This window comes from Narcine bancroftii, chromosome 3 (assembly GCF_036971445.1).
Source record: "Narcine bancroftii isolate sNarBan1 chromosome 3, sNarBan1.hap1, whole genome shotgun sequence".
Lineage (NCBI taxonomy): Eukaryota > Metazoa > Chordata > Chondrichthyes > Torpediniformes > Narcinidae > Narcine > Narcine bancroftii.
The window spans coordinates 271,103,349-271,129,854 of record NC_091471.1 but is presented as its reverse complement, the minus strand read 5'-3'; the positions used below and the strand labels follow the sequence as shown (position 1 = coordinate 271,129,854).

Here is a 26,506-nt window from a genome sequence, read left to right as displayed (position 1 = left end):
TTTCCTTGGAAATGTGCTATAATTATAATCCTTAAAATTTTCAGTGGAAGTAACAAGATGGTCTTAGTTCAAGCAGACAGCCTCCCTTGCAAAGCACCAATATTTCTTTGCATTAAACAAGGCATCCTATGCATTATGCTATAGGAATACAATTTTCACCACTGGATCCAAAGGCAGGAGGAATGGCTGTCAAGAAAGTCTGGTGTCGAGGTTACCATCGTTTTAGTATCCTCACTCAAGGCAGAAGATTGGAAGTCCAGAACCTCCATCAAAAATCCAGCAACTACTTCAGACCCGTGCGCCGTGGTCCTTCAATCGCGCCACGGTTAGCGTAGCAGTTAGCTTAATGCTCATACAGCACCAGTGACCCAGGTTTGGATCCAACGCTGTCTTCAAGGATATTGCGCATTCTGCCAGTGTTTGCGTGGGTTTCCTCTGGTGCTCTGATCTCCTCCCACCCGTCAAAATATATGGGGGTGTGGTTGGAGGTTAAATGGTGTATTTGGTGGGGGGTGGGGGGTCATGTGGCGGAGGGGCCTATTACTGTGCTGTATGCCTACATTTAAAAAAAATTAACTGATGCTCAGAGGAGATATTAAATGAAAACCACATACGGCCACTGTGCCATCCACAGAGAAGCTGTAACCCTGATTAACATGCCCCCCTCATCAATGACACCAAAAGATAAAAGTAACCTGCCCATGAGACTGCTACGAATCACTGCACTCCTCAGAGTTCTCTCTCGCCAAGAACTTCAGCAATGTTTTGACAAAATAAGAAGATACTGGATAAATAATGCTAAGGGATGGCAGGTGATCAAAAGCACCCTGCCAGGAATGACTAAATATGGGGAATTGAGGACTCAACATTTCATTCCCTTCTTCAATCTGCTTTCCTTTCGTTCCACTGTCCCACTGGAAAATACGAGCTGTGCTGCATCGGATCTGCCAAGAACCGACAAGTTTCACGATTTCACTTCGGCAGCTTCTCCCTCCGCTTAACAATACGTCAACCCATTCCAAATTCTGCTGCTTCTATCCTGTCCTGCTCGCCTACCCCACTTCTGTTTTTGCTGCCTGCCTCAGTCCCCACTACCACCAGTCTGAATGAAATCCCCACATAGCCTCTCCTCCCTTCTGCATTATGGGCACCACTCATCTGAGAACTCATTGGTCCTTTTCTGCATCACTCCCCATTTCAGCCCACTACTGCTATCAACCCACACACTGCACTCTCTCCCTAAAGTTGCCCAGCTCCCTTAAGCAGGCAACTTCACTCCTGACTGGGCCACCTTTAGCAATGTTCAATTATTGTATTATTTTATAACAATATTTTTAGTATGTGATCATTGTGAGCTGTGGAAGGCGTGTGCGCACACTGTGATCCAGTGAGAAATTTCATCCAGTTGTAGATATACAGACAGAAGATTATCAACTCAAACTTGAGCCAGGCCTGAGCTGGTACCACAAAATCGACAGAGAGCTGTCATGGCGCTGTATCTAACAGGACCACAGGTTGATGAGGTGAGATGAGGAGCAGGTGTCCGACCAGGCAGCAGACATTCATGGCTTTGGAGAATTGGGACCGGGGGGGAAAATGGATCAGATACAGAGGTTGGGGTGGGGGGGAAGAGTGTGGGTGGCATTATGGGATCTTATGCTTGGGGGCCAGTGGAGTAAAGGCAGTGTCATCCTCCACCAGTCTCTGAAGGGACTTATTTCTCTTTCCTTTCCTCCTTTCTTTAAAGCAACAGGAAAGAAAACCTTTCACTGTGTCTTGCCACACGTGACAATAACAAATATATAATGAGATCAAAATCTTGCTTGCAGTCCATTTTAAGAGATCAAGCAGCAATTGATAAGGAAAATAATCACCCCTTATATCTGGCAGAAAATGGACAGAAATCCTCAGTCAGCACATGTCCCAATGCCCCAACAACCACTTTGCATCATCCTCCTGGAAAATAACTAATTATATTGATTTTGGACAGTCATTTTTAGAACCACAAGGCTAAATCCCTACCGGACTCTGAAAACTTAAGCCATGAACCATGAAATAAACACATCCTTATTTTGCTAATTAGCCACGAGGATATTCGTGCATGCTCAAGCTAAGTCGCTTTGGGAACTAATTCTTCAGCCTCTACCATTCCACTGGACATCAGGGGACCAGCTGCAGAGCAGACATTCCATTTTCTAAGAATCTTTAGCAATAATATAATCTATTGCGACCTTGGGAATGAGATGATGAACCTGTTGTTAATCTGTGCTACTCCCTGACCCCAAGTTGTGCAGGCCAGTTCATTAGATAAAATTCAGAAAGGAGTTGGACCTGGTCTTTATGGCTAAAGGGATCAAGGGGTGTGGCCTACTCTTGAACATGGTTTTTATTTAAAAAAAATTCAATGAAACCTATCACCATAGTTCAGAAAAATAAAAATTAAAGTTTGAAGCACAAATTAACAGACCTCTCATTCCTGCACATTCTTTAGATCAGTACATTGAGATGTACTGATGTTTTCCATGTTGTCTCTCTGTCCCAGAAAGGAAAGTGCATGAGCCAGCTAAAGATACACACAGCAGAGTCCGCCACACCATATGCTCAGTGCTCCAAAAGGTTCATTTTAATGTCACGTACATTAAAAATGATTAAATAGCACAAATACTATTAAAAATGTACTATAAAATAATATGTTAAAAATGAATTCGTGAAGAAGGCTCACCAGCTGCTATCCTTCATGAGGTGTTTGAGGAGATTCGGTATGACACCAAAGACTCTCAAAAATTTCTACAGGTGGAGAGCATTCTGGCTGGTTGCAGAGGTGCCAACGCTCAGGTCAACAAAAAAAACTCAAGGGTTGTTAACTCGGCCTGCAACATCACGGGCACCAGACTTCACTCCATCGGGGACATCTACAAGAGGCAGTGTCTTAAGAAAGCAGCCTCTATTCTCAAGGCCATGCTCTCTTCATTCTGCTACCATCAGGAAAAGGGTACAGGACGCTGAAGATGAAGACTCAGCAGCATAAGGACAGCTTCTTCCCCACTGCCATCAGATACCCGAATAAACAATGAACCAAAGCCACTGCCTCACTGAATTTTTTTTTATATAAGGCAGTTTATATAAATGTTTTAACTGTGATACCGCTGCAAAACAATGAATTTCTGATTACAATAATTTCTGATTCTTCCAATATACACGAGATACTTCCATTTTTGTCTTCTGTAAGGCACCCCCAACAGTAAGAGAAATAGAAGCAAAAGATTCTCTTCGGAGACACGGAGTGTCCATGGATTTCCCTCCAGTGGTCCCACAGTCTCAGACTCCCTCCAACCTCTGATATGATCAGGAAACCTTCAGTATTTAAGGCTCTTTGTGAGCCCTTCTTCCTCTCAGCATGCTCTTGAATCCCGGTTCCAAAGGCTTTTTCCCAAGAGCCTGTCTCCAGCAACCCACATCCGGGGGGGGGGGGGAGGGCAGTCCTTCGGTATCATCATTTAACTACTCCACGACAGAAGACAGAGGTTGGTTAACAGATGAACAAAATCTGAAGTTGGTTTGATGCCAAAAGCATGTGCAGAGTAATCTCAAAGTTCAGCAAGATCATGCTCATAATCTCAAGGGAAATGTGAACCATCCGAGTGACCAAGCTCTCAAGAGATAACTATAATAAAAGAAGCAACTACATGGTAAAAGAGGAGTACGAGAGAATTTGTTGATAGTGACCAGAGGTCAATGTGTAATTCTGCAACAGATGTTGAACTTCTGATGTGTCTAAGCAAGACGTGGATGAGCAGTCTGCAGATTCAACCACAAGACATACAAGCACTGACCCCATAATCTGTTCCGAGGCCTTTAGAGGAACTTACAAGCCTCAAAACAAATACTGTGCATTACAAAGTTTTCCAAACTCCAGCATCAGATTTGAGCCTAATGACAGGAAAGGAAACAAAAATACAGCAAGTCCTGCCACCATCTGAAATCTCAATGACCAGTTTGATGCTAACATATCGATTACAGTAAAAATCACCATTATCCAGAATTCAAGCAAACAGCAGCCGCAAACAACTTGCAAAAAAAGACATGGAAAATAAAGAGTTTAAAATCGGCGCATCTCATTATTTCTTCACCAATCGCATAACACAATCTTAAGCAATTGAAAAATTCACTGATCAGGCATTTAACTATCCCACGGGTGCCAGATACCAGGGATTTACTGCATTAGCTGTTACATTTCGTTCATAATTGCTGAGTTGGTTTGGTGGGACACTGATAGTAATTCTAAGGTGATAGACAAGGAAAATAGCCAGTTAGGAAGCCCAATTATAAATATATTACTCAAAACCCAAGCATGGTTTATGCTACTTGTTGTCCCCTGGCATATTCTGATGCTCATTGATATGTAATGTGAAGCTCAGAGAAGAGACTGATGATGTAGCTACAGTATAATGACATGCAGCAAAAGCCTCATGTGCTGACTGCTTCCTAATGCTTCCGGGGGATTGGAGTCAAGGACTGAGACAGTGCAATCTGGATTTATTCAGTTCTCCACTGAACAGCATACCTCATGGCTACAGAGACAGAAGCGGCTCTGTCAGGGTGAACAGCGATTAAGCTCAAAAACAGAGCAACTACTCACTTTTATAGATTGCAAATGTTGCCAAATATAGAGAATAAAGCCACACACTCTATACAAAGAGAAGGGAAGGAGCAAACATCACAAAGTTATTCCAACTGTAAATATACCAAATTTCCCAGTTGATTTAGTGATTAAAATAAAATAAATGAGATGCATTATTAAACAAATCCCATAGAATGCTATGTTTAAACTGAGATCATTGAAGAATGTGAGTCTTCAGATGAAAACAGAATCCTCCAGTTCTCAGTTCCTCGGAGATGAAAGCCATTTCACCTGACGGACTCCTTTTGGCGACTGCGCAGAGAAGGCTTCAAGAAATACAGAGGCTACACTGCAAGACTCAAACCACTAGACATAGAAAGGATGACCAGATTACAGTTTACCATTTAAAAGAGCCTGCAGAATTCTGGAAAAATGTCTTGTGGACAGATGAGACCAAGATGAAGCTGTATCAGAGTGATGGTGAGAACAAAGTGTGGAGGTGTATGGGAACTGCCCAAATCCCAAAGCAGACCACCGTTGTCATGGTTCGCATCTTGCAGTGTTACCTCCGTAGTTCTGTCCATGAAGTCTTCTGCGGACAGTAGCCATTGCCACATCTACACCTTCCTCACGAAGACTGTGTCTAATCTGTGGGACCGGTGTTTGGGGATTTTTCTTCATTATGATGAGAATTCTTCTGTCATCAGCAATGGAGATCTTCCTTGGAATACCGGCCACTTTCCGATTACTGAGCTCACCAGTTTGCTCTTTCTTCTTAATGATGTTCCAAACTACTGATTTTGGTAACCCTAAGGTTTGGGCGATATTCCTGTTTTTCAGTCTCATCAAGGCTTCTTTGACTTTCATTGGGCACAGCTCTGGTCCTCGTGTTGAAAAGTGGCAACTACAGATTCAAAGGTGATCAAAAGCTTAGAAGCAAACCTAACTCCCTGATACCTGCATCAATGAAACAATTAAACACAAAACACCCGTGAAGCCAAATGTCCCAATTATAGTGCCCAGAAATGAGGGGACTATGAAAAGGGATGCAATTTCTACATGGACAAACCAAATAGCCTGGAATAAAATCTGGAACGTGCATTTTCATTACGTGAATTGTTTGATTACAAAAGAAAATTGCGGAGCGCAGGTGCAAATAAAGGAAGTGTCTTTGTCCCAAATATTATGGAGGATACGGTGTTCAAAAGATTCTCATGGCTTTTGCATGACGGATGTAGTCTTGAATTTGGTAGTATTGGCGTTTTTCTTTAACTACCTTCTCCGAAGGAGTGTCAGGTAATCCGTAAAAACACAGAAATGCTGGAGCAACTCAGCAGGTCTCGCAGCGTAAATAGAAGGCAAAGTTATATAACAGACGTTTCGGGCCTGAGCCCTTCTTCTGCGAGACCTGCCGAGTTTCTCCAGCATTTCTGTGTTTTTACCAAAATTGCAGAGTTTGCAGACCTTCATGTTCCACTCAATTAATCTGAGTTATAACTCATGATAAATTACTATTTAAAAAAATTAGGAGTGAGTGACTAACTGAGAGCATGTTATGAAGAGGAGAGAAGAAAGCATTACGCAGAGGGGAAAAGCCTAGTCAATAGAACACAGCTAGGTAGGCCGGCAAGACTAATGCAGCCAATTGGGCATTCAAAAATAACTCCTGTGCACCTTAGTTCAAGAGATTGGGAAATGCAGAATCCAAGTTGAATTCCCCCCTCTTGCCCCAAGGAACAAAAATGACATTCACAAGAACAGTTAATGCATTTGGACAATTTCCCCAAATTCAAGTTGCTTCCTGAAGAAAAACAGATTGATCTGTATTGGCAGATCTTGCAAGAAACCAGGGCCACAACTTGCAGATTCCCCGAAGAACACTCAGATGGGCAACGCATTTCAGCACCACTTGTAGGCATGACAACCAATCATTGCACATTGATCTGAGCTGTTTAAGGAATCAGAAAGGATCTAAAGCAAGAACAGCTGATACTTATAACAGCAGGAACCTTGAAAGACTATGACATGGTAAGAGCCTATTATATATTTGACGGCAATTGTTTGCAGCATGGGTCCTAGTGGCTGCTGGAACATCAATGCTGAAACAACTTGTCGCAGGCAAATATGTGGAGGAAGGATGGGGGTGGATGTTTGTGAACAGGAGGGGCAGACAGGTGCAGGAAGTGTCAGATCTGAAAAGAGAGGTTGAAATAGTAGAGCCATCAGGACAGGAGGATTTTCTCTTCAATCAGTGAGGAGCTGACTTCACACGCTGCTCATCCCAAGAAAATGACTGAATTCTATTCCGAGCGGAACCAAAGACACCTCCCACATCCAGAACCAAGAGGACGCAACCAAGACCACCTTATCGTGAGCTCAGTCTTACAAGGCATTGTTAGTGTAGCAGTTAGCACAATGCTATTACAATGCCAGCGACTCGGATCTAAATCAGGAGCGTGGATGTTTCCCCCGGGTGTTCCGGTTTCTGCCCACCCTTCCACAAACACTGGGACTGTCCGTTGAAAGATATGAATATTGCTGTCTATTAATTTGTTTTTAAAAAGAGACAACACTCAATTCAGTTAGCTGCAAGCTAAAAATAAAGGAACACTCCAAATTTTAGAAATTGGCCCACTTCTAGGCCAAACAAGCTCTGGACCTATGGAAACCTGCCCTTGGAAGTGACCTCCCAACACATTCACTTGTATTGAAACATTATGTGGCAGTAGAAAGATTGCAGGGGTTCACGAAGTTGCCTCAAGACCACCTCAGGAGCAAATCGCTATGGTAAAAGGCCACCTTTCTAAAATTATGGAAATGCAGGTGCAACTGGCCGAGTTTCTCCAGCATAGCATCTGCAGACTTTCTTGTTTAACCTCCATCCAAAAATGTTAATTTCACGGACCAGCTTTTTAAAAAGCTCTTGATTCGTCAGAGACCAATTAGTCTCATTATTTACTTATTAACAGAATAGGCTGACAGATGATAAGCCAGTGACCAAAGTAACTAGCCTTATTTAGAACAGTTTATGTTGTGCCAACTCAATGACATCCAGCTTTATTATGGGAGAGGAAGTTTCTTTCCCTCCCCACAGGGCAGTGAATCTCCTTTAAGCTACTCCACTGTAGATAAATATAGGTTCATTGATTTTATTGAACAAATTCCATTTTAATTGCCTGATATTCTAGATTACATAGGGTTTCTCTTGATTTCTGGAACATGCATTGATGGCTTTCTTGATCTTAACCCTCAACACAATTCACCACGTTTCTAATGTTGTCAACAAAAAAATTCCCACCCTACTTGAGTGATTCAGTATTTTGTTCTCTGGATCTAGAGTCAGTGGTTTCAGATACAAGAAATAGCAGCAGGTGTGTTCATCTGGCAGAGGACCTTCACTTACCTGCCTTTTACATAACGCTCAATGTCTTTATTATTCCTAATGCTTCAAAACATGTTTTATAGCTGCACACAAGCTGATCACCTAGAAAGGCATCCACCAGGTGGCTGGTACCACTTATAGCTCGAAAGAATTGATGCAGCTTCTGGGACACAAATTCTCTATCATTCCCTGAGCCACCCTGCTAATGTTCAAAAGCTACTCCTGGAATTTTGCAGCGGTGCTTATCAAATCCACTAGATTGCGGAGGCAAAACAAAGGATTTAAAATTAAGAAAGTTCCACTCTAGAAACTGGAGCACAACATTCTGGGCTGATAGTAAAACACAAAAGTCTGCAGAACTGTGGTTGAAGTAAAAACATAATGCTGGAGAAACTCAGCAGGTCAAACAGCGTACTTTATATTCCAAAGATAAAGATACATAACCAATGTTTCGGGCTTGAGCTCAATCACAAAAGGTTGATTACTTATCTTTACCATTACTATTCTGGGCTGGTGTTGGTTCTCAGCAAAGCAGTCGCCATACTGTCTTGAGTTACTATCTTGCAGATTAAATGATAAACTAAGACCACGTCAAATCCCTTTGGCAGATGTAAAATGTCCCTGATATCTTGTTCTAATCAGTATTTACTCCTCAAATCACAACTACAAAAACCATCATCTTCATCCCTTAACCACTTCTGGAAGCTTGCTCATCTCATTTCCTACATTGCAATCCTTCCAGTGTCATACACACATTACCATGAAGCGCAAGTGTGGCTTTAAGGTTTTACCCATCAATTTTGTTAGAGAATTTTGTTTTTAAAGAAGAGTCCAATTAATTCATGTTCATCATTTGCACTTCAAATTTCATTCACGGATACCTTAAGGCCATGATTAATCATTGCAAAAATGTACCTGCGACCCAGATAGAGGAATGTCAATTTCTGTTATAAACATGCAGCTCTTTCATATTGCTGGGTTAAGCAAATTGTATAATATTCAACATACACCTCTGGCTGTGGAAGGCTTTGGAATAACCCAAATCCAGTACAAGATGCCATTTGAATACAAGTCACTTGTTCCCATACACTTTCTCTGCCTGAGAGATTAAAATGTAGGTTTTATTTTGTTCACCACCTCATTCTTTGACTCATTTACTGTTTCACAAATCTTCTCTCATCAGAACACAAATCTGAGAAAATAATTATTCTTCAACTGACTCTACTGCTTTAATGAAGTATCAATAATAATTCCTTCAAAAACTTTCATTTAGGAATGTATTGCCATGTGTCTGTAGTTATCTGTGTTAAAATGATGAGAGTAAAAATAAGAAATGGACAGAGGATTAATTAAGCAGAAGCTTGGTTGCCTTGGATTCCTCTTTCCCTGGGCACCAAAGAGATTTTGTCATTTCTGCTCAGACTTGGGTCAATCCTTTTACAACTTTGTTGGCAACATCATTCAGTAACTTGTTTAAAAAGTTGAGGCAGCTTAAGACCTCTGAAAAGTTGAATAATCTTCTTAAAACTCTCCAGTCATTTTGAGATACAACCATCACCAGAATCTCAAGCCTAAATTTCACAGCTAATCTTTCCTTTATTTACTCAATATTTCAGCATAATTTAGCACAGCCATCACTTCAAAGGTTCCTTTGCCAGCCATCACTTGCTTTCAATCTTTAATTGCCCATGAACTCAGAAACTTGCCAGCCCATTTCAAGTCAGCCACAAGTTGTCCGCATTGCTCTGGCTTTCTGCATAATTCATAGCAGCCGACCATGACAAATTTTCCCCCAAAACGAAGGTGTGTGCTCCCCAGAGCTTTAATCGAGATCAACATGCAAATTCCCAGCCAGCCACAGTAGAACTTAAACGCACAGTAGTTCTCACAGAAGAACAACCATGAACCAAGTACAGTGATTCTCAGTATGAAAAGTTATTAAATCCACACTCCAAGAAGCAAATCCTGGCCCTATCCATTTTTGATTTTCACTGCCACATCATTACTAATGAGTTAAACGTTCCCACTGTGAAATGCCTTGTTTCCTTCCCTGTGGGAAAGTCCCTTGAAAATTGATTCTACATTGCAGACGTTTTGCTACCAGCAAATGCATTCTTTTTCACCTTCAGCCCCAATTACAAAGAACAAAAGGACAGCTACTTTCAGCGCAGAGCTTTATTAAAATGCATATTTTTAAAAGAAGAGTATCACAGATTTACGACTGTATTTGGTCATTAACTTCAAGTCCAATTGCAATGCAGCGAATTGAGTAATAGCGCTTTAATCCTCTTGCCACAAGAGAAAGCAAACATGCCTTTATATTGATGGGACTGTTATCTACCATGGGCAACCCTGCTGCAATCGAACCTGCTGCAGAGACCAGGGGCAAACACAAACACCGGAACCACAGATGCCCATTATCAATCTAGGGCAGTGGTTCTCAACTTTTTCCACCACTCACATATCATTTAAAATAATCCCTTACCCACCACAGAAAACTTATAGCATAGGATGCCATAGATGCGAAGTGGTTAGTCGGGAACTATTTTAAATGGTACATAAGCGAGTTTAAAAAAATGGTTGAGTACCACTGATCTCAGACACTGACAAGATGTACAGGAGAAAACTCAAGTTCTTGTTCTATTAGGAGCAAGGGTTCAGAGATCATTTTTGCCTAAAAGCAGTAACTTTGAATGTTTGTAGCCAGGTTGCCATGACCACCAATCATCCACATCTTCCATTGCAACCCCACTGTGAAATACTTTCCCTGAAATGGTACTTCAGTGACCAAATTTAATTTTTAATTTGAGCTACGAAATGCAAACAAGCCCTTCCAGCCCATGCTACCCAAATATACCCATTTGATCAGTCCCATACATCTTTGGAACTGGGGAGGAAGCCGGTGCAACACTGTCACAGCGCCAGTGACCCAGGTTCGAATTCAGTGCTGTCTGTAAGGAGTTTGTACATTCTCCCCATGTCTGTATGGTTTCCACCAGGGTGTTCCGGTTTCTCACCACCATCCAAAACGTACAGGGATTGTAGGTTAATTGGGTGTAATTGGGTGGTGTAACCGTGTTGTATGTTTAAATTTAAATACCCACGTGGTCAAGGGGAGAATGTACAAATTCCTTACAGACAGTGGCAGATCCAAAACCCGGTTGCTGGTTCTGTAATCACGTCGTGTTGTGAACTGCGTCATTTTGTCACCAACCCCATTGCTTCATTTGGTGCCTCTATGTAAGTATTGATTTTCCGTGCGTTAGTGAATTTAAGTTGTTTTAGCTTTTGAAATTCAGTTGCCGCCAAAGTTGTTCAGAACTGAGCATTAATGTTCAAACTCCATTAGAGAATAGTCAAGGCTGTGAATTTTAAAATGAGACTTCTTAAATTTTAATGCCTTTTAACATCATTAAACTTCTAAGATTCCATTCCAAGGAAATGTTGCCTCTTTCCCCACCCCCCCCCCCCCCCAACAGTGAACGTAAATGAGGTTAAATGAAGGATTCTTCTCTGCGTGGCGCCGAACATTACAAAAAGAACAAATTATTCTGAGTACTCCATCTTGAAGCTATTTTAAATAAAATAGCCAATAATTGTGGCTTGTCAGAGCAATCTCAGCCAGAGTCCAACAGGAGAAATAATTTAACCCAAAGAAACAATAGAAAGCACAAGATGATGACCAAAAGGCTCATTATATGAGGCAATTAAAAACGACACTGCACAACGCTTGGAAAACAAAAATATCAATAAAAACAAATGGTATCAATATTCAGCAGGGCATGACAACTTTGGAAGAGAAAACATTCTGATATTTCATGTTAATGACCTTCAATTAATACTGATGAGCGGCCACTGACCCGAAACTCGAACTCAGTTTCTTCACATGCCCTTCCTCACCTGCTACAAATCAAATCAAAATTTCAGCTCAAGCAGGGTTTTGCTTTCAGAGTCAAAAATACAGACCATCTCTGCACCAAACCTTTGAAATGGTCAGAAAAGAAGCGTGGAGATTAGTTTTGATGATTTCACAGGGCCCATGTCCCCTCACGGTTTCCAATCATTAAATTCCATTATTCGCCCAAATGGCGTAGGGCTGACTTTGCCGAAGAGTAATCGAGGGCCAATCTATTGTGTCACGGACCGGCGATAGCTGCATTGATTTATGACTTTATTATGCTCTCTGTGTGGAACAAGTGTAGTCTTCACACCAATGGAGTCAAAATGTAAGAAATAAATCAGAGCCAATAATGCATAGCCAACATTAGGTCTACAAAATGACTGTGTCAGAGGAATGCAAAACCGCTTCAGCTCCCTGCTCTGAAGGGCAAGAGAGACAATGATGCTTAATAGGTTACCTTCAACTTTCCATCCACGTCTAAGAAATAATTCATCTCTGTAGGTACAATATCATTGAATGGCAGAAGGCATTCAGCCTGCCAATTCCGAAGTCACAATTGTAAGTGAACAGTATCGTCCTTGTCTGGACTTTAATCGGTGTAATCACATGCTTCATGCATCCAAACACCCATATTTTTCCACAGCTTCGTTTCTGCTACAATAGAAGGGGGAACCCCAGTTTGGAGGGCATCACCATGAACAACAATCAGGGCAACTGATGGGCACACGTGCATGGAGATCAGGCTACATCAAGATCAAGTATGGACAAGCATAACATCAACCCCTTGCCCCAATGGAAAAATAATAAAATTGATCTTCTCCTTTAATTCACACAGCTCATGGCGCATACACCACAGACAATCGGTGCCCCTTTCAAAGGTACTGGAGCAAGCAGCAAAATGCCTTCAGCAAAGAAAGGCAGAGATAAAAGTGATGGGGAAAACAAAGCCAAATCTACATGGTGCACCGATACAATTGTCACATTAGTAAATCACTTCCCCTCGTGCAACCATGCTCTCTCCACCCTCACACCAGACTTTAAAAGATTGAAGGTCGGTCTCACTTCAATTAACCTCCTGAAATTCAATCCATCAGATGTCAGGTTTGATGCTCGTCACTGCAGCTGGCTGCCAAACTTACCTCATTAATTTGTTTTCTACAAAAGCCTGCAAGATTAAAACTTGATTCAATCCTATCACTCTTACATAAGATTAGAGATTTTTAGCAGATGAGTTTTCTCAATAAGCGAAGTTCATTTCCATCAGCATGTGCTAAGTGGGTTGCCAGACTCTCAATCTTGATTAAGAGATGCCAGAAAACAAAGATATGGTTTTGATAAATGGAGAGAAATTCTCCACTGCAAAGCTGCAGATGCACCACATAGTGACACATGTACGTTGAACTCCACTCCTGAAATTCACTTTATAGAAATGAATTTCAATTTCAGAAGGAGGGTTCAATGTCACGCAATCCTGCACCACAAACAGCCACTTCGCCAGGTTCCAGTTTCCTAACTCCAGCCAGAGCATTTTGACAAATGGCATTCACTCCTTCCGCATCTCAACCCCAAGCAAAGATGCTCCTTCAATTCCTCTTTGAACAGAAGCCCCACTTAGTACTCCTCCACCACTCAACTCAGCACTTTATTGCGCAGCAACTCCGTAATTCTTCCATATCAAAATGCTGTTACAGCGAACTCCTCCTATGCCTGTGGTTTTGTGGTTTACATGACCCTTTCAGATCATGGACGAAACCTGAACGTTTAACCATCCCAGCTGTCCTTTTCCACCCTGCGTTCATTTTCACATGGCTCGCATCTGACATTTTTTTTTAAACTTCCATCTCATTTCCCAGAAGAGGCTATTGAATAATAATTATAAAATTCCTTCAGAATTCAAGACCTCGACTACATCTCCTCCCACGAGGTCTCCATTCCATTTCCAGTTTTTCCACCCCCATTCTGTACTTTTTACAGAACCAGTGATATTTCTTTTGTTTATCCCTTTCACCATAGGGGTCTGAACTGGTCTCTATTTCCCACTTATACTCCTTTTCAAGGAGAGCATGGATAAAGTTGACCATATTCTCTCCTTCCACAAGCAACAAATATTCTGCCATAATTTCTGCCACGAAATACATCATCTCCTGTCTTTTCAACACCGATCTCGGTCTCGGATTGGTTCTGCTGTCTTCCTCAACTATCCCACGTACTTCCCCATACTACAGCAGGAAATGCAATACCTCCCCTCTTACCTTGTTCCTTCCCATCTCTCAAGGACTCAAAAAACTTTCAAGGGAAAGAGCAACTCGCTTGGGTATCTTTTAGTGGATCAGAACCTTACTGGGGAAACCAAGTGTGAATGGGATGATCACTTTACACACTTGCAAGCATGACCTAAAGCTTCCAGTTGTCAGTCACTCCTATTCCACTCTGATCCATCTGCTCCACTGATGCTTGAGAAAGGGCACTTCATCTTCCATCTAACTATCCTCAAGATTTCATATCAAATTCAACTATTTCAGTTAGCCAGCTTTTATTTGAGTCAGAACTAGCTAGCTCTAACACAGTCATCCCTTTTCAAACCAGATTTCTCTCTCTCTCAAGTATTACTGGGTGATTTCCCAGCGTTCCCTTTCATTTCAGATTCCTGGAAGCTGCTGTGTTCTGTGTCTCCCCATCCTAACATTTTTCTTTGCAATGTTTAGCTGCCCTTTTGCATTTATCAGAAGGCATCAAAATACAGTGGTTCCCCTACCAATGTTCGTCTCCACCCGGATATAGATGTGCCCTTCGTTCTCTCTACTCCCATCCCCTTCTCTGGAGTTTCGAAATAGCTTTTTCATTTTCTCAAGTAAACTTACGGTTTACTGAATTGAAACATTGACATCGTTTCTATCCTCACAGATGTATCAAATGGTTCACAACAAAAGCAGAATGCACTAAAATTGTATCTCAGCATTTATCTGCAAATTATAATTATATATTTTCAAGATTCTTTTATTATCATGTAATAAAGCAGAAAATGTAATATTACATGAAAATTCCTTTAGTCTGCCACAAGTTGCCATTGGTGTCACCTGACAACCCTTACAGTAAGGGAAAGAGAAGCAAGGAGTCCCTTCAGAGTCTCTGAGGGTTCATGTATTCAGCGCTCCTACAGCCTCACTGACCCCTGCTTTAGCTCTTGGCAACCAGAGCTCCAGATCCAAAACTCCAATAGGATCAGGAAGCCTTCAGCACCTGAGGCCCTTTGGGTGCCCTCATCCTCACCCCACAGCTTGTATGGATCTTTTGACCTCGTCACCAACAGCCCACAGCCTGTGTGCGTTCTTCAACCACTGAGGCCCTTGCTGGCCCGCTACAGGGGTTACTGCCCAGCAAGGTCAACTCCTATGCTTCTTCTTCTCAACAGGGGTAGGGGATTCTCCCCATTTCTGGTGTGCTGCACCTGTCCACTGCTTCCCCAGAGTCTGCAATCCCTTGATGCTGCTTCCAGCACAGGTTCTGCCATCCAGGAGGCAGACCCCATGGTAGAATTTTAAATAAAAACACCATTGCTACTTTAATAGGCTGTTTAAATCTTGTACGGAGCTGCCAGCATTAGAGCCAGGCAGCTGGACCCGGTGGAGGAGCACAGTGTCTCCAGCCCCACTCTCCCCAAGTTCTTGGAACCTTAGTTTCTTTAACAATTCAGTGAATGCATCTCATGAGCAGAAGAATCATCTCAGAAAAGTGCCAAACAATCACAGTCTAACAATGTTTAAATCGAGAACTTCGTGGTGCCAAGGCTGACATCAAACCCTCCTACCAAACAGTCAGGACTGACAAGTCCTAGAGTTTTGATAGGGAATATCCATCAAATTTCATGACCAATTCCTTGCATCTTCCAGCATCCATCAAGAAACAGAACCCTAATCCTGTTGGCAGCTACAACATCAATACTTTTGCTTAGGTTGAATGATCACAATTTGGAACACAAGAACATACTATTCAAATTGTATTTCAACATCTGTGCAAAAGCATTCATGAAGTGGGAAATGTTAACAGGATTTGATTAAAAACACAATGAAGTGTTCCTAAAACTGATATAGTGGTTCCTTTCTCTGTCATGTGAGCAAAAGTCTGCCTGATCAATTAGCATTGAAATTCTGCAGCAAGCGTTGAATTAGAACCATGGCATTGTAGCAGCGGCTAACTGCTAACTGAAGGATCGCACAATCAGACGGGTTGAGTTCAATGAGCAAAAACTGATTTATTGCAGGCTGCCTGGCTGGTCTTATACTCCCAGCCTGGATCTGGCTGAGAATCGCGCGTGGCGTCACGTGGGCCCCAAACGTGGGCTTCTGAGCCCGGTGCCGAAGTTGGGAGGAAACCCCCGACGGTGCCATTTTGGCCGGCTGCCCCACCGCGTGCATGACAAGCAGGGCTGGTTCACCTGCCTAATGGCGTACCACCACACAGCCCCCCCCCCAGAACCGGCACCAATGTCCCTTTTTGACGGGCGGCTTTACTTCTTGCGTTGGGCCACAACAACTGGTTCGGTGGGGTCGAGGTGGGTTGGCTTTAGCCTGTCCACCGTAAGCAGTTCCCTCTTACCACTGAGTGGTTTACCACAAAGTCATCCAGCATGAAAGTGGATTCTGAACACTGGGCGACTTTGAACGGTCCTTCGTATGGTCTTTGTAGAGGTGCTATGGATGGGCCCCACCTGATAAAAACGTACTCTGCGGAGTACAGCTCGCTGGGGACACAAGAGGCCAGTGTGCCATGTCTGGATGGCGGTGGGGGTGTGAAGGAGTCCATCTGGGCCCGGAGGTGGGGAATTAGACCATGCAGTGACTGCTGGGGGTTGTGAGGTGCGTTGACAAACTCACCAGGTAGGGCTAGCGGTGCACCATAGACCAGCTCGGCTGATGATGCCTGTTCTTTAGGTGTCGAGCGGATGCCCAGGAGCACTCAAGGCAGCTCGTCCACCCAGTCGGGGCCGGTGAGGTGGGCCATAAGTGCTGACTTAAGATGGTGGTGCAATCACTCGACGAGCCCATTGCCCTGTGGGTGATAGGCCATGGTGTGATGTAGCTTGATCCCCAGCCTGTTGGCGAGCTATGCCCAGACTGCATAGGTGAACTGGGCACCCCGATCACAGGTGAGGTGGTTCGGGACGCTGAACCGGGCAACCCAACCATTCAAAAGTGCTCGGGAGCAGGAGTCCGTGGATGCACCTGGCATCGGGATCGCTTCGGGCCAACGAGTGGTGCAGTCTACCAGTAAAAAGGTAACGGTTACCTTGGGAAATGGGTAATGGTCCGAGGATGTCCATATATATGTGGCTGAACCGTTCCTGGACGTGTTCAAAATCTTGAACGGGCGCTCTGGTGTGCCTGTGTACCTTGGAAAGCTGGCAAAGGGTGCACGTTATAGCCCAGTCCGCAATCTGCTTCTGAAGCCCATGCCAGACAAAATATTCTGCCACCATACAGACCGTGGACCTGATGGAAGGATGAGAAAGGTCATGGATATGGTGGAAGACTTGCCTGCGCCACTGCTGGGGAACCACTGATCGTGGGGTCCCCTTGGAGACATCGCACAGGACACTGCGCTCACAGTGAGTAGTCAGGAGGTCCTGGAACCGCAGTCCTGAAGGCCAGTGTCTCCTCTTCGAACTTCAGGCCCTGGGCGAGCTGGTTGAAGACGAGGCCGGGTGTTAGCGCGCAAATGGCCGATCATGAGAGTGCATCGGCGACCACGTTGTCCTTCGCCGCCTTGTGCAGAATGTCTGTGGTGAACTTCAACACAAAGGAGAGGTGACGCTGTTGGCAGGCTGACCAGGGATCTCTTGGTGAGTGGTTCGTGGTCGGTAGAAATGGTGAAAGGCCTCCCCTCCCAAGAAATAGAAACAACACACCGCCAGGTACATGCCCAGCAACTCACAATTGAAAATGCTATACTTGCGCTCTGGCAGGCGAAGAAGTCGGCTAAAGAATGCCAGTGGTTTCCACTGTCCGTTCACCTGCTGCTCCAGGACGGCACCGACGGCTGGGGCAGAGGCATCGACGGAGAGCACCATATGCAGGTCGGTGCGTGGGTGGACGAACAGGGTACCCTTCGCGAGGGCATCTTTCGTGGCTTCGAATGCCCTGTTGGCCTCTGGAGTCCAGCCGAGTGTCTTGTCTTTGGCTGCGATGAGGGCGAAGAGCGGCTGCATGATATGCATAGTGCCTAGAATGAAGCAGTTATACAAATTGACCATAACCGCGAACTCCTGTAGCCCCTTGAGGTTGCCCAGGCGTGGGAACTCCCTGATTGCAGCGACCTTCGTAGCAGGCAAGTGTGGCTCCTTCGGCTATGAACTGCATGGACTCTTTCCCGAACTGGCATTTGGCCGGATTGATCGTTTGGCCAAAGTCGGCCAGTCAGGTGAAGAGGGTGCGAGATGAGACTTGTGTTGTACCCGGTCTCTTCTGGCGACAAGGATGTCATCCAGGTAAATGAATACGAAATTCAAATCCATCCCCACTGTGTCCATAAGGCACTGGAAGGTCTGGGTGGCGTTCTTGAGCGCGAACGGCATGCGTAGGAACTCGAACAAGCCGAAGGGGGTAATGATGGCCGTTTTTGGTATGTCCTCGGAGTGCACCGGGATTTGGTGATATCCGCACACCAGGTCGACCTTGGAAAATAACCTCGCGCCATGCAGGTTGGCCATAAAGTCCTGGATGTAAGGGATCAGGTAACGGTCAGGTACTGTCACGTCGTTAAGCTATCGATAATCTCCGCAGGGGCGCCAGCCGCCAGAGACTTTCGGGAGCATGTGGAGTGGTGAGGCCCAAGGAGCGTCGAATGATCCCCAGCTCCTGCATATGCGAGAACCCTTCCTTTGCTATCTGGAGCTTATCCGGCGGGAGCAGGCGTGCCTTGGTGTGGACCAGCGGGCCTTGAGTGGGGGATGTAATGAAACACCCCATGGCGTGGTGAGACGGCAGAGAACTGCGGAAGGACGGAAACTCATCCAGCATAAGCTGAAACTCGTCCTTGGGCATGCTGACTGTGGCCATATGTGGCTGCTCTGTGCAGGAGGAGTTGAGGCGAATGGATTTGAAGGTACGGGCATCTACCAGTCACCTACCTCAAATGTCGACCAGGAGTCCATGGGCGAGGAGGAACTCGACACCCAGGATGGTGGTGGGAAGGGACGAAACGGTGAACCTCCACAAGAACTTCCGCTGGCCGATCTGGAAGTGGACGGCCATGTCTCCATATGCACGGATCTCCATCAAATTGGCTGCATTGAGGGGTAGGTCCTCGAGGCCGCTTCTGGGACTCTATGGCTGTGGCCGGGATGACGCTGATCTGGGCCCCGGTGTCGACGAGGAAGCATCGGCCTCTGACTGAATCCCACAGGTATAGAAGGCTGTGTTCTTGGCCAGCCGCTGCAGCCATTAACAGCGGCCGGCCTGCTTGTTTCCCTGGAAACAAGGCCTAAAGTGGATGGCTTGCTTCTGGGTATGCTCTTTGAGGCATCTGCAGGGGCCAGGTGTTCCACCGCGATGCTAGAGGAAGGGTTGGCGTGACTTGTAACCTGCTGGACTGCTGAGCCCTCCGGGAATCATTCGAGTCATAGCTCCGGAGTCTTTTGAGTGACCTTTCTAGGGTTAACGAAACTCTCCTGGGACAGTAACAGCCGGATGTCTTCAGACGGATGGTCGAGGATGATGCGCTCGAAGAGAGGGCAGTTGGTGTGATCGCCCATGAAAGCGACAATCTCGCCCATCAACTCGATTGGAGTTCTGTCCCCCAAGGCATCGAGGTGAAGCATCCGAGTGGCAGGTTGGCTCTTGGAGAGGCCGAGGGGGCCGGTGAGCACCCGCTTGATGGTCCCATAGTTATTTTCCACGGGTGGGTGCTGAAAGAGGTGCAGCACTCGTTTGGCAGTGGCCTGGTCCAGAGCGACAACCACATGGTAAAACTTGGTCGAATCCAATGAAATCTGGCAGAGGTGAAACTGAGCCTCTGCATGGCTGAACCAGGTCTCCGGCTCCTGAACCCAGAAGTCAGGAAGCTTGATGGCTATAGCGTTGATCGAAGGGACGTTCATGTTGGGTTCAAAGACGTTTGAACCTGTCAGGGTCACCAATTGTAGCGGCGGCTACACTGCTCACTGAAGGATCGCACAACCTGAAGGGTTGAGTTCAGTGAGCAAAAACTGATTTATTGCAGGCTGCCTGGCTGGTCTTATACTCCCAGCCCGGACCTGGCTGAGAACCGCGCTGGGAGGGCTTCCCCCCCCCCGACGTCACTGGGACATCACGTAGGTCCCCAAGCACGGGTTTCTGAGTCCAGTGCCAAGGTCGGGAGGAAACCCCCAACAGTGCCATTTTGGCCGGCTGCCCTGCCGCGTGTGTGACAAGCGGGGCCGGTTCGCCAGCCTCATGGCATCCTGCCACACAGCATCATGTTACAGGCGTTCTATGGAAAGTATACCAACTGCCTACGTCACAGCCTGGTTTGCAAACTTGAGGGCCTAGAAATGCAGACAGCTGCAGAAAGTGTCAACTGCATCACAACTCGCCCATTACATCACAGGCATCAACCTCCCATCCTTGCAAACATTTGTGTGTGGCACCATCATCTTGGACCCCCCCCCCTCCCCCCACCACCTTCACCGTGCTCACATACTGCTAACTTCAAGCTACTGAGGACCCACACCTTTCAGTTCAAGAACAGTTTTTTTTCTCAAGCAGTTATCAGCTCTTGAATCCCTCGACTACCTTAATCACTTTTTTTCCCCCCTAACTGGGAATATTTGTAAATCCTGTTTTGTCTTTTTCCTCTCATTGTAATTTTATACTTAATGTTTGCATAATTTATGTGTCTGTGGAGCTATGGCAAGAAAGAACTTCAGTACATCTGTACATTGTTCATATGTACATGATAAACTCAATCTCTTCCACCATTTCTACAAATGACAGAATACCACCAGAAGGTTGGCGAAGCAACCTTGGTTCATTTCCATGGTAAGTAAGAGACTGGGCAAGACAGAGGTTGCAATAGCATCAGAAATTGGTCTCTTCGGGCAAGAGTTCAGAATGGGAGCCATAGTCTGACCAGGATGCCCACAATCGCAATTTGAGTGATGCCAGTGACCTGGGTTCAAATCCAGTGAAGTTTGCACCTTCTCCCCATTCTGCATGGATTGTCCCTCAAGGTGTTCTGGGTTCCTCCCACTTTCCAAAACGTAGGGGGTTGTTGGTTTAATTGGGAGGCACAGGTTGAAATGGCTGGAATCAACTTCCATCATACTGCAAATAAAATTTAAATTTAAAAATTTGAGCAGTCAAGGGCATATCCTGTTATCACAGCTTTATTCTACCCCTCAAAAAGTACAATTTGCAAAAAAATCATGTTTAACTGGAAGAGAGTGCTCTATGAATGTGAAGATGTAATTATTTTCTCAACAACCTCTTTCCCAGTAGAAATACTTCAGCGATACATCAATTGCACAAAGGAAGATCACATTCTGCCAAGACATCTCCCTTCTTCAGCACAAGTCATATCCAGTAATTTCCTGCAACTCCTTTAACCAACAACTTACTTTAAAAGCCATGATAACATCAGGTAGACCGCAGCAAAGCACCCCACCAGTGGTATGGTTTAAATATTGCACAACTAAATGACCAAAAAAATTCAAAACTAAAACAGCAAATGATGACGATAAATTATCTGTGGAGACAAAAATGCAGTCAACTGCTTTTCTCTCTCCAGATATTGTTTAACCTGCTGAGCGTCTCCACCATTTTGACTTATTATTTGCTCAATACATTTAAGCACATGGAAATCAGCATCAAACATCTCCCACAGCGACAAGCCGATTGCACTCCCAATATACAGTCCAGATTCACCCACATTTAATGGCTTCTGCAGATGTGGGACAACTTTGGAAAGACATAATGGATAAAGGCTTCAAATGCAACAGGACAAAACTGCTTAATAGAAGCCCACGGCATCTGAACACCCTTGTAAAATGAGCAACAATTCAGGCAAATAGCCATTAGAATGTTGTACTATCAAGCAAAAAAAAAACTCTATATAGCAAGCACATTGCTTCCAGAAACTAAGGAATTTGCAGCCCTCTGCTTTTAAAGTTCTTGTACAGAGGGAAACGAGCCCCCAAAACATATTAAATCAAACTAATGGTTTATTATAAAATGCCACATTTGATTTCCTGGAACACGAGTGAAAAAAAAAAGTAAATCATCAAACAATAGGTGCACAACCAAAATCAGTGACATTTACTTTTTTAATATTTAATAAAGGTTGAAACCTCTAAAGCACTTTTTATGAAGTAATAATAAATGAGAAAGTGCCCATTATTAATTTATCATTCAAATTAATCTGTCGACATTTTCAATTAAAAAGAACATTTAATTATTCATTGGCACATAATTAGAAAGGGAAAAAAGTTCTATTTACAACTCGGCTCAATCATGAAATTTGTCACATTTATGGTCAGCCTAATTTCAGGGACAATAAATAGGCTTTAGTCAACAGCTCAATGATGAGCAGTAATAAAAAGTAGAGCGAGAAGAGAAAAAGAAAAATCAACTTACCTGCTTGTGCATTTCGATGTTCAAACCATAAGACATTTCGTAATACTGGGGAGGAAAGGAAACAAGTGTAAATGGCTTATTTATGAAATAGAAGGACCACCTGGAATTCATCCAATGTACAACCAGTTGACAGGTTGATAGTAACCTGTTCAACAATCATTTTCACATGCATTGAAGCTGGATCAGTTCTACGAGCATCACCTCCCAGATGCCGAGATGATGCGTGGAAAGAGCATCAATGAAAACAGTTCCTAATTGCAAACAGGATGACTTTTATCTTATTTTTAAAAAAGAAAAATATCCTCCCAGTCTTTCTGAAGGCAACAATTTAGACTTGGGTGCATGGCCACAGGCTCTTATCATACTCTGGTACTTCCATCAGATAATAGTTCAAATCTGGAGACCTTCAGCAATACATACACTTTGGCTTATTCAAATCCCAATGTTAACACGTACTGAAATTTGATATAGTGTTGGTCCTTTGAGATGAGGGCTGGTGGGGAAGAATGCAAGGGTGAGTTAATAGTGATTGGCAGTAGATATTGGGATCCTTCCAAACACAGGGCAACCGGCCAAGCAGCTTCTTGGCTGAGAATGCAGTCAAGAATTGGGGAATGAAATTGAAACCAACTGATCTAATCTTAGCTGGAATCTTTAGCAGATAAAACAAGCAGAACGTGCACTGGGTTGTGCTTAAAATCATCAAGGGCTTGGCAGTCCAAGCGTCCCAAATACATTCCATGAAAAAGTGAAGGAAGGATGAAAGAAGATTTTAAAAAGTATTTATGGGGAAGATGTTAGTGACGCTATCTACTTCATTGTTCATGTACAGATTATGTAAGGTGGTAACAAACCTTCCCTGTTCAATAATCAGCTCAAGGATCAGTACATAGAATTAAAGCAATCTCGTTTAATTAAATATTGCTGTGCTGGTCAGGGACCACGAATGCAGGCAAAACAAAGTTAATATTTCAGGTTATGGCAATCATTACCTCCATATCTGGAAACTATCCAGGGTTTGATTACAAATCCTTTATTTATAATGTTGACTAGACCCAATTAATTGAATGATGGTAGTCACTGAACTCCACTCACTCACAGTGTGCACCCAATGTTGAAATGAACATCTGATTTCTCCAATCCCAAAAGTAGTAGGGTCAGCCAAATTTTGAAGAACTTGTGTCTGAAATTCTGCTGACAGGCCATCATCTCTCACCACCTTCTCCATGACTGCTGCCTGGCCAAAACCATGCTTGCATTTCTTAATTTTTTTTTATTTTTAAAAGATCCTATTTCCAACATTCACAGCATTTCACTTTGGTTAAAACATCTTGATTTCTTGCATTTCTCAATGCAAAGGCGGCATTTGGTCCACTGACCATCTGCCAACACAAAGATCAACACCAATTTAATGTGGTGCCGTCTGTGAGGAGTTTGTACTTTCTCCCCATGACTGCTTGATTTCCTCCCACCCTGCAAAACATATGGGCTTGTGCATTAATTTGGGTTTAAATGGCTGGAATCGGCTTCGACTGGGCTGTAAATAAAATTTAATTTAACATTCTCCATACAAGTTACTATCTAGCCACAGCAAGGACATTTTGCATACAAGCAGACAGCTCAGTCTTCAGAAGGCAGGAACAGCTGGAGGGTCCATGACAAACCCATATGATCACAGGGAGAATATTCAAGCTCAACTCAAGACAGCACTGGAGGTCAGAATTGCACTAGAGTAGCCAAAACACAATATATATGCGCTACCCGGTGCACTGCAGGATCGTTCACCAAGGAGGAAGAAACAAGTGCAAGGAAGTGCCCCACAGCGAGGTCCTAGTTTGAAACTGAAGTGTGAAGTACAAAGGGAGACTCAGAAACTGACGGGATCTGCTGTCCAGAACCAGGTGTTTGGATAAGAGTTGGGGGGGGGGGGGGGGGGGGGAGAGGAGAATTAATCCATCAAACAGAGGTTGGTAGGATGACAGTTAAAAATGATAGGATAAGATTACAAGACAGTTTGCAAAGCAGGGACAAATATGAACCCCTTTTATCATTACGATTTGTAGTCAGACAATACTTCAAGCTCCATAAATAATGGTAAATAACATTCACAGGGGAAAAGACAGAAGACTAGAGGAAAAAAGGTCACACCCCGCCCCGGCAGGATGCAGCAGTCGAGAGAGTGGCACCTACCATGACATAATGACGCTGCATTTCTGTCTTCTCACTGGCCAGTTTGTCACATTCCAGCTTGAGGCTGCAATAAATTGAACAAAATATAAACATGGGAGGTACTTAGAAGGATGACATCCAAAAAAAAAGCACTTGCCTCTATTAACATTTCATTTTTAAAACACAATCAGATGCCTCCCTTCAACTCTGCACAAGGACATGGCATTCAGAGTGGCATATTATGGAATAAATTATCAAATGGATTAGCTCTGCTCAAGGTAAAGCGCTTGAGGACTGAACTCAGTCCTTGAACCAGCTCCCGTCTGCAGTGTCGTGCTTTGATGCCATCCCTTCACACTGGCACCCTGTCCTAGTAATTAACAGTCAATCTACCAGTTAAGGGTCCAGTATAAATGCTCCTTAATTGGCACGCAGGCGTCAAATCACGCCGAGGATGGACTGCCTAGGTCAGTTGCACCATCCCCGCGCCATTTTACGCCTTTTGCCAATTAGCCCAGTGTGCAAAGGACATGGACTATCCAGGGTCAAAGTTTTTGCGAGAGTGCAGGAACGTGAACAAAAAATTAAAAGACTTTGCCAATCTATATAAATTTCTATAGGACTGTGGTAAAATTTGGGTGGGGGGGGGAAGTGGGGGAAGAGAGAGAGATAGAGATCCCAGGATTCTGTGCAGCAGAGAAGCCCTTCCATGATTGCTCTGTGCCTACGCCCCTTTCTCTCCCACACAGAATTCTGGGAGGGCAGGTCCTCCCACGGTCTTTATAAATTGTGCGCTATTCCTGCTACCACTTTCCCATGGTCCTTTACAAATTTATAAAAGTTTATATAGGTCGGCACAACAACAGGTGCTGAAGGGCTCATGCTGTGCTGTACATAATGCTTACTAATGTTATAATTAGGCATGATTAAGTTTGTTTAAAAACAAGATCATAATACATTCATCAGTATTTAGGGCAGGTCCACCATTGCTTGATACGTCATCGGTGGTGGATAGACACCCCTATCCCTGGGGATGCCTTGTGATGAGAGTGGTAAGACACAGAGAACCAGTTAACAGCAGTCCAGTGTGAAAGGAACCAATGGCTTCTTTAACTGGTTTACTGAACTGCCAATCTACTGGTTATCCGGTGTAATAAGGGCCAATTACTTGATTCCTATTTGGCCATTGAAGGGGTCATCAGAGCACAATGAAGTCTTTATCCCAAATGGTTAAAAATGCAATTTCTGCCACTCTCAAAATATAAATAGTCTTATTTTGCCACCCTGGCGAAAGGCAGCTCAATCACTGCAAGTTGGGACCAAATTGACCAGGCCTGGTACCACACACTGACCCACAAAGACACAAAGCAAGTCTCTGCTGACCTTTCCCCACAATTTATCATTTTGGGACAAACACTGGCACAAAATCAACATGGGAACAAATAACTCACGCCAATTTGGCAATTCCACACATCTCTATAGTAAAAGTTTGATATTTCAGAAGTAATTTCTCATTTAATTCACCATGCATAATTGCAAATATATCTAACTTTTGGAGTTGTAAAATTCATGAGTACTGGTTGAAATTCTCCAGTCTGGCAGCTCTTGGGTCCAGAATGTTTTGAATCTTCAGTACAGATTGGTCCCAATTTAACCAATTCTAACAAAGATGTAAAATTAACTAAAATCTGTACTAATCTGTAGCTAATTAACCACCAATGAAACTTGTGATTTCAGTCAACAGTTTCTCAGAATCTCGTGCCACATTCATACAATAAATGCTGATTCAACAGTTCCTGTCTTACAAATATTTTGGATTATGGGCA

The 26,506-nt window shown here is 43.9% G+C and overlaps 1 protein-coding gene across 2 annotated transcripts in view; it reads right to left on the bottom strand.

The window, feature by feature from the left end:
* Positions 1 to 26,506, bottom strand: part of LOC138758770 (TLE family member 5-like) — a 104,474-nt gene that overhangs the window by 47,828 nt on the left and 30,140 nt on the right. For both annotated transcript variants that reach the window (XM_069928141.1, XM_069928140.1), the window contains exons 3-4: positions 24,702 to 24,765; positions 22,512 to 22,556 (exon numbers count right to left, since the gene is read on the bottom strand). In XM_069928141.1, the coding sequence (XP_069784242.1) occupies positions 22,512 to 22,556; positions 24,702 to 24,765 (109 nt within the window). The remainder of the gene's footprint in view (positions 1 to 22,511; positions 22,557 to 24,701; positions 24,766 to 26,506) is intronic.